Source organism: Acyrthosiphon pisum, chromosome A2 (assembly GCF_005508785.2).
Source record: "Acyrthosiphon pisum isolate AL4f chromosome A2, pea_aphid_22Mar2018_4r6ur, whole genome shotgun sequence".
NCBI classification, from domain to species: Eukaryota; Metazoa; Arthropoda; class Insecta; order Hemiptera; family Aphididae; genus Acyrthosiphon; species Acyrthosiphon pisum.
The window spans coordinates 27,217,841-27,230,610 of NC_042495.1; the positions used below are offsets into that span (position 1 = coordinate 27,217,841).

Below are 12,770 nucleotides of genomic sequence, written 5' to 3' on the forward strand. Positions count from 1 at the left end.
TGACCGAGATATATTTTTCGCCTTCCCCTTCAAATAATACATTACCTCCCTTTTTATTTACACTTAAAAAAAATATATAAATAATATACTGATGCACATTTGTATCGACTATATCATACATACACACATACACATATACATACATACATACATACATACATACATACATACATACATACATACATACATACATACATACATACATACATACATACATACATACATACATACATACATACATACATACATACATACATACATACATATATACATACATACATACATACATACATACATACATACATACCATACGTACAAACATACAAACATGGATTCATATAGACTCGATCGATTATTTCAAATAATAATTTACATAAAATATTTTCGATACTATAAAAATATTTAATACCTAAATTTTTAAACGTATATTAATTATTATATATTTACAGTAGATACATCACAACGTTGCCATGATACTGATACAACGATATCCAATATACGTCAATTAAATGCAATATAGTAGGTATTTATTCATATATAATTTACTCATTTTTTCGTTAAATACGTAGGTAGAATTTATACTGAAACCTAAAAATAAACTCATCAATGTGAATATACGTTAAAATGTACTAATTTTGATAAAAACATAGCTGTCTGTGTGTAAATACAGAAATTTTGCTAAAATAAGTAAAAATATCATCATTTCAATAAAGCATATGGAAACATCACAATATTTTAGTAAAAAATAGGGAAAAATGTCATAATCTCGTTAAAATCATGTAATATTATAAAAAATATCATACCCCTGCCTAATTACCATCAAAGGCTGTATCAAATATACAGTTTAGTTATTAAATGTATCTAAATGCATGACCACCACTATAACGAGTCATTATTACAAGTCTCAAAGACCGATACATATCGTTGCACTATAATATAATAGCTGATATTACATTAAGTTTTTTTTTTTGATTGCTTCATTTGCAGTAGATAAATCCATATACATAAAGAATTTACACATATTCTTTACACAATTATAATACAGCTAGCTTAAAAGTGTAGAATGTCATATTATTGAAAGCATTACATGAAAAGTCGCATTTATTTCAAAGATGAAACAAAATCATATTTAAATTCCATGGTTTCAATAATAAAAAGCATATTATTATATAGTTGTCTTAATCACATATTAGCAAAAACAAAATAAAATGTACTTACGTCAAGTGGTGATATTCTTTCATTTAATGATTTCACATAAAAATAATCGACCGGGTCTATACGAATGCATGTTTGTATGTTTGTACGTATGTAATGTATGTATGTATGTATGTGTTTGTGTTTGTATGTATGTGTTTATATATGTGTGTATGTGTGTATGTTTGTAAGTATGTAATGTATGTATGTATGTATGTATGTATGTATGTATGTATGTAGGTATGTATGTATTATGTTTGACGGGCTTATGTGTGTTGCGAGTTACCTATATTTAGTAATTAATACAAGTTTAGGAGTTGTGTGTACTATGAATTGCCTATATAGAGGTGCCTGTGCTTTTACATGGACAATTTAAGGGGGAGGTGCTGCTGAACTGTCTATTTTACTCTACTTCGATAAGAATATATGCTATATTATACTATACGAATTTTATCAATACTTACTTATTGTTTCTACCAAATTAAAGTTAGTTAACGTTATCGTGATTTTGATACTGAAAAAATATTTTAATTCAGTAGAAAAATGTCTGTAGATCGTACGAACACTAAACATAAACACTTTCCGTTTTTAATTTTAATCATAATTTAAAAAAAATCATAATTTGAAGTTTTCAATTAAAGTTTATAGTAATATATGATTTAGTTTTTACAAAGTGTTCCGTATGATCTAAAGACTATTTTCAAAATCAAAATCAGACAACGTTGACTAACTTTAATTTTATCGAAACTTAAGATCATTTGAGCTAAAATTAACGGCAGTAGCGAGGCCCTTTAACAGGGATTACAAATAGAAAGGAATAAAAAATGTATTCAATAATAAAAAAAAAAAATTATTTAAAATACCGTTCAAATACTTCTAAAATAAAAGTATTTAAAAAAGTATTTAATACGGAAATAAGTATTTGAATACTTTTACCCAAATACTTTACAACACTGTGTTATAGGTATTCAGTTCCAATAGTTTCTCTTCCAATAACGGTTGATCTGTTAATTGTTTACATTTGGTTGGTGGTTGATAATATAGTACCTATATTAACGACGTTAATATACAAATACACAAAACACCAGCATAAAAACCTTGGGGGTTCAAAAACGATCACTATTCAACTATTTTGATGTAACTAACTACATTACCTAGTTCCTCGTAAATTAATTTTATTAAGTATCAATATTCTAATGATAACTTTTTATTAATTTATTACAAGATGAAAAAGAAAAATCTGACATTTAAAAAAAAACTGTTCTTAGTTAAATGTATGCCAAAAATTATGAAAAAGATATGGATAATATTCGTTAATATAAAGTTTTATATTATTTATATAACTAAGTTTAAAATAATAAAGTCATATACAATATTATTATATGTGTATAAAAATATCGTTAGAAGAAGAATTTTGCATTAATGAACTAATCTACGGATTGAAAAAAATATCGTATTATATAAGATTATCATTAACACTCAATTTAGGATCAACGGTAAAATAACTAGAACAAGACACTTCTTCTTTGACAGTGTCATTTTTAGAAAAACGATTTATCAATTTTTGAATCGTCATTTGACAAATACATACTGCTAAAGCAAAACCATTTATACACTTGTACGAAGTAATACTTCCGAAATGATAAAACAGATAACCACCAATGAAGCTACCGATGGGAACACCTAAAATAAAATCATTTGTTAATCGTTTAAAAATAACAATATTATTTAGTTGTCCACTATAATAGCCATTGTTACCTATTTCCTCCAGAGTTGTTCCAACGATACCTCGAAGAGTTCCCTCGGCACCGACGGGAGCTAGTTCTGCCGCGTACGAAATGCGTAATAAAACCATTGAGTAGTTCGACTGGTAAAATCCAAACAGGATTTGTAATTATTGAATACAGGTAGAATCTGACAGCGAATGCAAAGAACATCGAAGAAAACACATTCATGTGACCCACACGTTTGAGGATAAAATCTGTACCAGTGAAAAAGTTATAGTAATAGCACGTGCATTATATTATGTTGATGAGAATGACGCTTTATATCTTTACTGGACAAGAAGAAAAATGGAACTTCTCCACCGAAACATTGAATGGTCAACAACAATCCTTGGAGGGTCTTTATGTACGGTTTTGTTTCGGGGTGGTAAATGTTAGAGATGTCTTCCATATACCTTTAATGTTAACGTAATTAATATTATAAATTGCACACACTTTATAATAACACCAATGGGTCTTTAAGATTTTAACAATGCGAATTTTTCTCAAATATTGATTGTACAACTTACAAAAATTGAAAATACCATACAAACGAAAGTAGTATAAATTATTCCATATATAGTAACCCAAAAAATAAATGATAGAACTCTTATTTAAGTCAATACTTTTTGAACATTTGATGGTCCAGTTTTAATTTCCATGGATTGAACGTTCTGTAAAATAATTAATGAATGTTGTGTTTCCTTTTATCGGATTTAATAATATTTTTTTTATAATGACACTGATATATATATATATATGCTACCGTCAATTATTTAAATTATGTTATGATGTAAATACCTTGCTCATATCATAAATTCCCAACATTAGTAGTCGATATTACCAATGCCTAGATATTAACTGACAATATAGGCGAGGTTGTAAAATTCAAATATTTTGTTAACACATTTACAACTATGAATAGGAAATGTCTAATACTGGTAAACAATGTTGATAATTTTGTTTAGCAAAATATTTAAATTGGGTCAGAAATTTAATGATGCATATAAGATAAATTATACATTTGTACTTAATATTACATGGATATAATAAATAAATTGAATCAATTTATTTTCACAATTTGATGTACAGTGACACTTTGAAGATAGATACTAGATACTTGTTATACAATGAGCTAGTAGGCATGCGTGTGTACAAATATTTTAATTTAATTAATTATTATAACAAATAAGTCATCGTGATTTATATTGTAATTTGTAAGCCTTCTAAATAGATGACTTATGTATCTGATAGACGGCTATCTTTTACTTAAAATGTACCTAATGTACGACCATCGACATATTTAAGTTGGAAAGTACGTTATTGTTAGTACCGATTATAAATAAATTGACTTTACAACTATTTTCTAATTATTAAAATTTACAAATACATAAATTAAACTCTTACATATATAACTGTTTACATCTTATAATTAGTACCTATAGGTACCTAAAACTAGAGTTCACCTAACAACCAGTTTAAAATAAATTTTTGATTTTTGAGCTTAATTGATTTAACATTTTTATCAATTATGTCTGAAAAATCCCGGAGTTATCGTCATTGCTTAGAAAATATTTCTAAATGCATCATGGCCTGAAAATAATGGACATTAGCGTTATTTCCTGGTCAATATCGTATGCTGTCTAATTTGATCGGAAATATCGTTATTGACTAGTCTTTAATGTTAATTCCTTTCATATTTTATAGGACTGTACAACATCCAGCACCTCTTAGAAAAAATTTATCCATGGTGGTATTTTGGTTAAGTTATTACATCGTGCCTTTAAGAAAGTACAACTTGCAGATAAACTGAAATAAGATAAAAATCAAAATCATAAAAAATGTGGACTAGCTAGTATTCGAAATTGAAATAAAAATATATTTTGTATCATACCAACATTTTTGAAGGAACTAACAATTAATGGTTACAAATTGGATTCTAAAAATACGAAGTTGGTCAGAGGTGTAAATGATGATTTGTGGTTGTGAGGATGACTAAACTTATATTAATACAGATTTAGTTAATTTTTTCCCGGTTTCAGTTTCAATTTTTAATACTGAAAATTTTTATCATTCAGATTTCAATTTCAGTTTTGAATAAATTTTTTTTCTGATTTTGGTTTTCTTTCATGTATCAGTTAGTTGTACCTAAGTCAAACTTTCCTCAAAGCGCATTTTAGTGACGTCACCATGGAATTACCACAGAAAAAACTTTGTTTCAAAGGTTTTCAGTTCGGTTACAAATTACTTAAGAGTTAGGGTATAATTAAGGATAATTACTTAAAACGATATAACGTATACATAATAATCTGCATTAATTTATTATATATCTTTATAGTAATCAATGAAGCCGAGGTAATGGACATTTTAGTATCATTTTAGTATTTAGTATCATTAGATACTAATAATACTAAATCAATATTTAAATATGCTAGCTTTAATTTATTTTATGGTGTTAATTCATGGCATTTATTAAATTAAAAAAATATGCATTGCATTAATAAAAAAATATTTGAATTTTGTTGTTCAAAAGCCTTATAACAATATTGTTAATTTCATATACTAATATACTACAGTCAACTCGCGATATAACGAATTTCAAGGGACCGAGAAAAAAATTCGTTATATCGAAAGTTCGTTACATCGAAATTCGTTATATCAAGAGAATATACCAATTGAATTCGTTATAACGAGAATAAAAATAAAAATTCAAAATTTTATTATTCGTATACATATGTATAAAATATATGAGTCATATAAGTATATACATATTTATTGTTTAATTTCAATATAAATGTATGTAATAATATTTCTAATAAAAATATGCTATAATAATAATATGTACATATAATAAATCGCTATACATGTGTGCATTTATTTTTTAAAAAAATCAGATATTTTTGATTGTTTGCAACTGCTTGAGTTTACCTTATCAATAGTATTGTCCAGATTTAAAATGCTAGAAAACACATTGTCGTCAATATCATGTCTCTGTAAGTAACTTAAGACGGCGCGAAGACCTAATTTGGCTTCCTTCGAGTTTACGATGGGGTCTTCAGGAGATTCTTCTTCGTCATTTTCTTCGTCATAACCTTCTTCGTTATTAAAACTGGCAAAAATCTCATCGTCTGTAAGAGACCCACAGACAGCCAAATCATCGTCGATAGCAACATAATCTTCAAACGTCAATTGATCGTTTAGAACAGTCGATAATGTGTTATGTTGAGTGTCAACTTCTAAAGTCATAGGGATTTCTTCTTCTTCATTATCAATAGTTTTCACAAATCCACATTTTCTAAAGCAGTTTTGAATTGTTTGTGTAGTCACATTGTTCCAAGCTTTGTGGCTGATTATTATAGCAGTCAAAACGGTTACTTTCGGAGAATCATTATTATCCAAGCAAGCCAAAAATTCAGATACAATTTCCTTTCGATATAGAAGTTTGAAGTTTTTAATAATGCCTTGGTCCAGAGGTTGGAGTTTCGAGGTTGTGTTTGCTGGAAGAAACTCAATTCGTACATTAGAGAGAGTTGGGGGGTTGTTATGTGCAGTGCAATTATCAACAAAAATTATAATTTTTCTATGTTGTTTTCGCATGTCATTATTGAGAGTTTCAAGCCATTCGTTCCACAGTTTGGTTGTCATCCACGATTTTTTGTTGTTTTTATACGTCACCGGCAAAGATTTGACATTTTTAAAGCACCTAGGTTTAGCGGACTTACCTATAAATAAAGGCCTTAACTTCTCCGATCCATCCATATTTACCGCAAAAAGTAAAGTGACTCGCTCCTTACTAAGTTTCCCTCCATGGCACTTTTCATTTTTAAACGTTAGTGTTCGGTCAGGTAAACATTTAAAAAACAGTCCTGTCTCGTCAGCATTGAACACATTTTTCGGATCGTACTCACATAATAAATCTTGAAGTTTCATCTGCCAGTCGTTACAGATATCTTCATCGACACTTGCACTTTCTCCACAAATTTTTTTGAACACGAAGTTATGTCGCTTTTTAAAATTAGATAACCAACCGTCACTAGCATTAAAATCAGAGATTCCAAACATTTCAGCATAACTTTTAGCTTTTTCTTTGATTAAAATACCACTCACGGGAATATTTTGCTGCCTAACTTGATTGAACCAAGTGAATAAACATTGTTCTATACGGGGAAACTCACTTAGTCGTCTCTTTTTCCGGCTACTTTGTGCGTCAGTTGTATTAAGAATTGCTTCTTTCTGTTTCAAAATTGTAGAAAGTGACGAAAAAGGAATTTTAAAACTATCTGCGACTTCTTTTTTCTTTTTACCACTCTCGATTTCTTCAATAATTTTTTTCTTGTCCGAAATTGACAAACACTTTCGTTTTGAACTCATAATTGTAACTCGTAAAACGCGACGTATTTTCGAATGTACGGTCACGTTTAACACAACGAACAGAACTAAAATGGTACCGATATGTTACATAGTATGTTACGTACATTTTGCGTAGAGCCACTAATCGACATAAGTCTTATCTTAATTGCGATACTGTACTTGAGTGTACTATCGCATGATAATCATCAGAAAAACTTCGTAATCTATTATGTGGTAATAGCAACATACTTATTTTTATATATTTTTCATAGAGTTATACACTAGAGACATGTATCTTATCTTAATTAAAATTAAAAATTCGTAATAGAAAGCTCCAAATTTATAAAAATTCGTTACATCGCGAGAATTTTGATCAAAAACGCTTCGCTACATCGAGGGGACCAAAATACATTACATTTGTTCGTTATACCGCGATATTTTCAAGGGACCGGTAGTTTTATTCGTTATATCAAGATTTTCGTTATATCGCGAGTTGACTGTATATACAATTTAAAGGTACTTACCTAAGTTTATTATCTAAGGTCCTGCGAAGGCTTTTATTGATATTATTATTTTTAAGTAAATTACGACCTTTTTGAAGCTGTACATTTTAAAATGATCATAACTTACTTATTATTATGTTTTACAGAATCATTTTTAACGCTTGTATAGACTGTATTGTTGTAATGACATGGGCATACAAATATTAAAATATGGCAGGGGTCACCAAATGGCGACCTTTGGACAAATTTTATACAGAATGTGGACAAGGAAAAAAAGTAAAAACCGTTCATATTATTCGTAAATTAGCAATTATGCAATTATTATATTATACTAATTTTTTTGTATTATTTTATAATTTATTTTACTTATTCATATTATGTATTTATTATTCAGTATTATATTATATTAAAATTCAATAATATACAATTGATAATAATAAAAAATATTTTTTATTTATGGCATTCTTGATTATTTTTCAGAAGGGGTCGCGTACCCAACAATAAAGAGTACATTTATATAAGTCACCATGGAAAAAAGGTTGGGAATCACTGCTCTAGAATGTTTAGATAATAGGTAGTTGAATTAAAAAAAATATATCGGAATCAAATTTTGAAACAGGATTTTGGCCACGTAAAATTATTTTTCAAACCACTGTGGGTCGTGTAGGACTAGCTAGTAAATTATAATATAAAATACCTAAATGTATTTTATAATTTTATATAATATAAAATATTATCATTAATATTTGCTTTATACAAGTATTAATTAACTAATTAGACACTTCTCCTTTAACATTATTGTTTTTAGAAAATCGATTTATCAACTGATTTGCAATTGTTTGAGTAAAGCATACTGATAACGCAAATAGGCTTAACAATTTGAACGAAGTAATGCTTCCGAATCGGTTAAATAAAAAACCACCAACGAAGCAACCGATGGGTGATCCTAAAACAAAATAAGTTTTTATCGTATAAAAACATATTAAAACATATTAAAATATAAAACATTTTTGTTGTATAGGTACACAATTAAATGTTGCATACCTATACCCGACAATGACATTCCAACGATCCCTTGTAGTGTTCCTTTGGCACCGTCAGGAGCTAAGTCTCCTGCGTAAGAAATGGCTGCTGAGTACGCCAATGCATACGTTATGCCGTTGAACATTTCCACTGGTAAAACCCAAACGGGATTTGTAATTATTGAATACAGGTAGAATCTGACAGCAAACACCAAGAACATCAAAGAAAACACGTTCATGTAACCGATACGTTTAATTATGAAATCTGTAACAGTGATAAATGATAATAGTACCTATTGTTACACCTAGTGTATAATATATAACTAAGAGCAACGATATATATAATATATTTACTCGACAGAAAGAAAAATGGGACTTCTCCACCGAAGCATTGTATTGTCAATGACAACCCTTGAATAGTCTTTATGTAAGTTTTCATTTCAGGATGGTAAAGGTTTGACAAGTCTTCCAGATACCTACATTAAATTAACGTGAAGAAGTATCATATCACATCACATTGCTACCAAATTGTATTTTGGGTTTTATCAGCGCTACTAGATAGATTATATATATTATAAGCATTGTATTACTTACAAAAATACAAAATACCATACAAATGAAAGTAACATTCCATATATGACAACCCATAAAAGAAATGATAGTACACTTATTTTAGTCAATACTTTTTTAATATTAGATGGTCCAGCTTGAATTTCCCTGGTTTGGATAATCTGTAAAAAAAAGTGTTATTTAAAGAATTTATCTTTGAAAAAAAAAAAAACAGATAAGTGGATGTCGCTCTGCTGTACAGTAGATTACAAGAGGGTCATTGTATAATGGTTGTATTAGATTTGAATTCAATGATATAATATCATTGTATAAGAAAAACGATTCTGGCGGAGACGGTTTGTCAGTCTAGATATTTTATATTTTGTTGTTATTTATTTTATCATGTAAGTTGAATTAATATTAAATTATTATAATTTTTTATTCGTTTCTATGGTGATAAACAAAGCGTTATAAATTAAAATCCCATTTTTAGCGTTTTATCGTAATTTTCCGGTGGTTTTTCCCGTGGCATTAAATAACTATTGAGAAAATCGAAAAATGACATCTCTAAAGTACCATCTTGATCCAATTTGCTAAAAGATAAGGTACTATATGTTGAAATCGAAACACTCCTTCTGGAAGAAACTTTGTATACAGGATATAAAAATAAAAAAAAATAAAAAATAAACACCATTGTAAAAACAATAGCTTTCTCGCTCCGCTCAGAATCTAAAACAGGTAAGTGGATGTCGCTCTGCTCTACAGTAGGTTACAAGTGGGTCAATGTATAAAGAATTGTATTAAACTTGAATTCAATGATAAACTATCATTGTATAAGAAAAACGATTCTGAGCGGAGACGGTTTGTCAGTCTGAATATTTTATATATATAGATTATTTATTATAGCCTGTAAGTTGCATTGATATAATAATTTTTTATTCGTTTCTTTGGTGATAAACAAATCGTTAATTAAAATCCCATTTTTAGCGCGTTTTTTTTTGTAATTTGTCGGTAGTTTTTTCCGCGGCATTAAATAATTATTGAGAAAATTGAAAAGTGACCTCTCTAAAGTACTATCTTGATCCAATTGTTAAAAGATAAGATAATATATGTTGAAATCAAAGCACTATTTCTGGTAGAAATTTTGTATACAGGATAAAAAAACACCATTGTGCTTAATCACTCCGCTCAGTAACTAAAATTAGATACCTAACGAGAATTTGTATGCGAAATCAGTTTTTGACAAACCGATTTCCTTAATATGTTGTAATTCAAAAAGGAATAACCGTAGAAACTTGAAATTTTTACAAAATGTTTAATGAGTATTTTAAAAATATTTTGATTAATTTTGAGCAATATTGATAGGCGTTGAAATTGTAATAGTAATTAATACTATGTTCTCGGAATAAATTAAATCAACATATCTTAATCCTAGATAAACGTAAAATAAATTACTTTTATATAGCAATATCAAAAAAACAGCGTCTTCGTCAAGTGTCTTCGCTCAGAATCATTTTTCGTATGCAATGATATATCATTGAATTCAAATTGAACACAAGTCACAAACTTTAAGTGAGTAACACGATGACGAAGCAGTGGAGCACTCTCGATACATACTGTACAGGCGTATAGCGGATCAGTTACCCCCATTCTCCCTTTTTTTATAGATGAAAAAGAATTGTTAAAAAGTAGGACAAAATATACTCTATTTACCTACCGCAATTCTTGATACCACATATATATCTAAAAGATAACATATCAATGAAATAATGAAACCAGGCGTATAATTTTTGTATTCTAGTCCTTTACTGAACCAGTCTACACACACACCAGATACAATGGACATAGTGCCCCAACCAATTGCGCCCCACATTCTCTGAAGGCCGTATTTAGTTTTGTCTTCATCTAAATAGAATAAATAATTCAATGAAACGAATTTCTAATTTTCACAAGAATCATCTAATAAATGGCTATGTCATATGTGCGTTTTATTATTTTATATTTATATCGGGTCATGTCTATTTTATCGTTTTCGACATCGATGGAGTAAACATTTAAAAATATAGTGTGTCAAATGTTTTTAATGAAGAGATTTTTTTTTTTTGAACTTCGTAATTTTGATGTCGGGATTTTTTTACTATCTAAAATACTTAATAGAAAAAAAGTCTGAAAAAATATTGTATTTTATAAAGTTAATTGAAAGAAAATATCTGCTTTATAAGTATTTACAGTTAATACAATGCAAGTAATTACCATTTACTATGTTATTTAACAATAATAATAATACATTGTTATTTGATTTGTGTTACTGTATTAGTTTTATGTTTAGTTTATTTTTATTTTAGTAATTATGGAATCTATTTTATAGTATACTATACTCAACTATAATTATATATATAATATGTACCTAATACCTAACCTATATATCGAAGTAGTCGGTATGAAGAAGATTCAGTGTGAATTCTATTATTATAACTTAAAGAAAGAATAGAAAAATAAAAGTGCCAACCACACTCTGGGGAAGTAAAACTTCTTTCATACGCAACTGGGCCCATGATATTATAAATGAATTAGGGAGAGAGTGAGAAAAATCAATATGTACAGTAAAAAAAATATGTAATTACTAATTTACAATAGAAATTTTTGTTTTTTAATGGTTGCTATGGACATATATAAATAAATAAACGAACGTGTCGTTTTATTTTTCCTATCGTTTCATTTATCGTTATGATTTATTTTCCAGCCAGTTTTACTTCAAAAAAATAAAAATATTTATAGGACAAGTAATCTTAATTAATGGTTATTATAAAATGAACTTATATCCAGGGCTTGAAACCGTTTTCAAAACCGATTTCAGAAACCGGTATAAACCGTTTTAAAACCAAAACCGAAACCGGAAAAAATTGGATACCGGTATTATAATTTAAAACCGAAACCGAAAAAAATTGGATACCGGTATTAAAGCTAAAACCGAAACCATAAAAAATTGGAAACCGGTATTAAATTCAAAACCGAAATCTAAAAAAATTGGAAACCGTTTTTTTTTCAATTGACGTGTTTTTAAATACTTGAATTCCATTAATACGCATAATTAATACTCATAATAAAATTGAGACCATGATTAAAATGTTGATAACCATTTCATTATTCGCCAAATTATTAGTTGCTTTAAGTAATATAATGATATAAATTATAGTTACTAGCAAATACTATATATGACAATAGGGGAGGAACAATGATAATTGTATAGATGATACAGGACCCTGAAAATACTCGAATGCGCTATATTTGTATCTTTCAAGTTTCAATCCTAGACCGTTCGTTACTTGCCCAGGAGAATTATACATATGTGTCGAGATTTTTGGTACTAGTTGTCCCTTATTGTCTTA

The 12,770-nt window shown here is 28.4% G+C and overlaps 3 protein-coding genes across 3 annotated transcripts in view; all 3 read right to left on the reverse strand.

Annotated features, from left to right (window-relative positions):
- Nucleotides 1-2,567: 2,567 nt before the first annotated feature.
- On the reverse strand, nucleotides 2,568-3,471 carry LOC107883358. Its single transcript, XM_016803201.2, has 2 exons — nucleotides 2,953-3,471; nucleotides 2,568-2,877 (listed from the first exon to the last, which is right to left on the reverse strand). Exons 1-2 carry the CDS (start codon nucleotides 3,047-3,049, stop codon nucleotides 2,651-2,653), a joined length of 324 nt encoding a protein of 107 aa, XP_016658690.1. The 5' UTR covers nucleotides 3,050-3,471; the 3' UTR covers nucleotides 2,568-2,650.
- Nucleotides 3,472-5,831: 2,360 nt separating this feature from the next.
- On the reverse strand, nucleotides 5,832-7,328 carry LOC103308950 (tigger transposable element-derived protein 6-like). The gene has a single exon (XM_008183302.1). It carries the CDS (start codon nucleotides 7,326-7,328, stop codon nucleotides 5,832-5,834), a length of 1,497 nt encoding a protein of 498 aa, XP_008181524.1.
- A 913-nt stretch (nucleotides 7,329-8,241) lies between these two features.
- Nucleotides 8,242-12,770, reverse strand: part of LOC100159926 (major facilitator superfamily domain-containing protein 6-like) — a 10,399-nt gene continuing 5,870 nt past the window's right edge. Inside the window, exons 4-8 of the mRNA XM_029489165.1 lie at nucleotides 11,099-11,286; nucleotides 9,427-9,563; nucleotides 9,187-9,308; nucleotides 8,855-9,097; nucleotides 8,242-8,756 (exon numbers count right to left, since the gene is read on the reverse strand). Coding sequence (XP_029345025.1) covers nucleotides 8,581-8,756; nucleotides 8,855-9,097; nucleotides 9,187-9,308; nucleotides 9,427-9,563; nucleotides 11,099-11,286 — 866 coding nt within the window. The 3' untranslated portion in view covers nucleotides 8,242-8,580. The remainder of the gene's footprint in view (nucleotides 8,757-8,854; nucleotides 9,098-9,186; nucleotides 9,309-9,426; nucleotides 9,564-11,098; nucleotides 11,287-12,770) is intronic.

What these genes read in the sequence shown, in the direction of transcription:
- LOC107883358 (XM_016803201.2), bottom strand. Translation starts at nt 3,049, where the DNA reads ATGGTTTTATTACGCATTTCGTACGCGGCAGAACTAGCTCCCGTCGGT. An exon ending in AACAACTCTGGAGGAAATAG is followed by an intron (nt 2,878 to 2,952) that starts GTAACAATGGCT and finishes ATTTTATTTTAG; the next exon opens with GTGTTCCCATCGGTAGCTTC.
- LOC103308950 (XM_008183302.1), bottom strand. Translation starts at nt 7,328, where the DNA reads ATGAGTTCAAAACGAAAGTGTTTGTCAATTTCGGACAAGAAAAAAATT.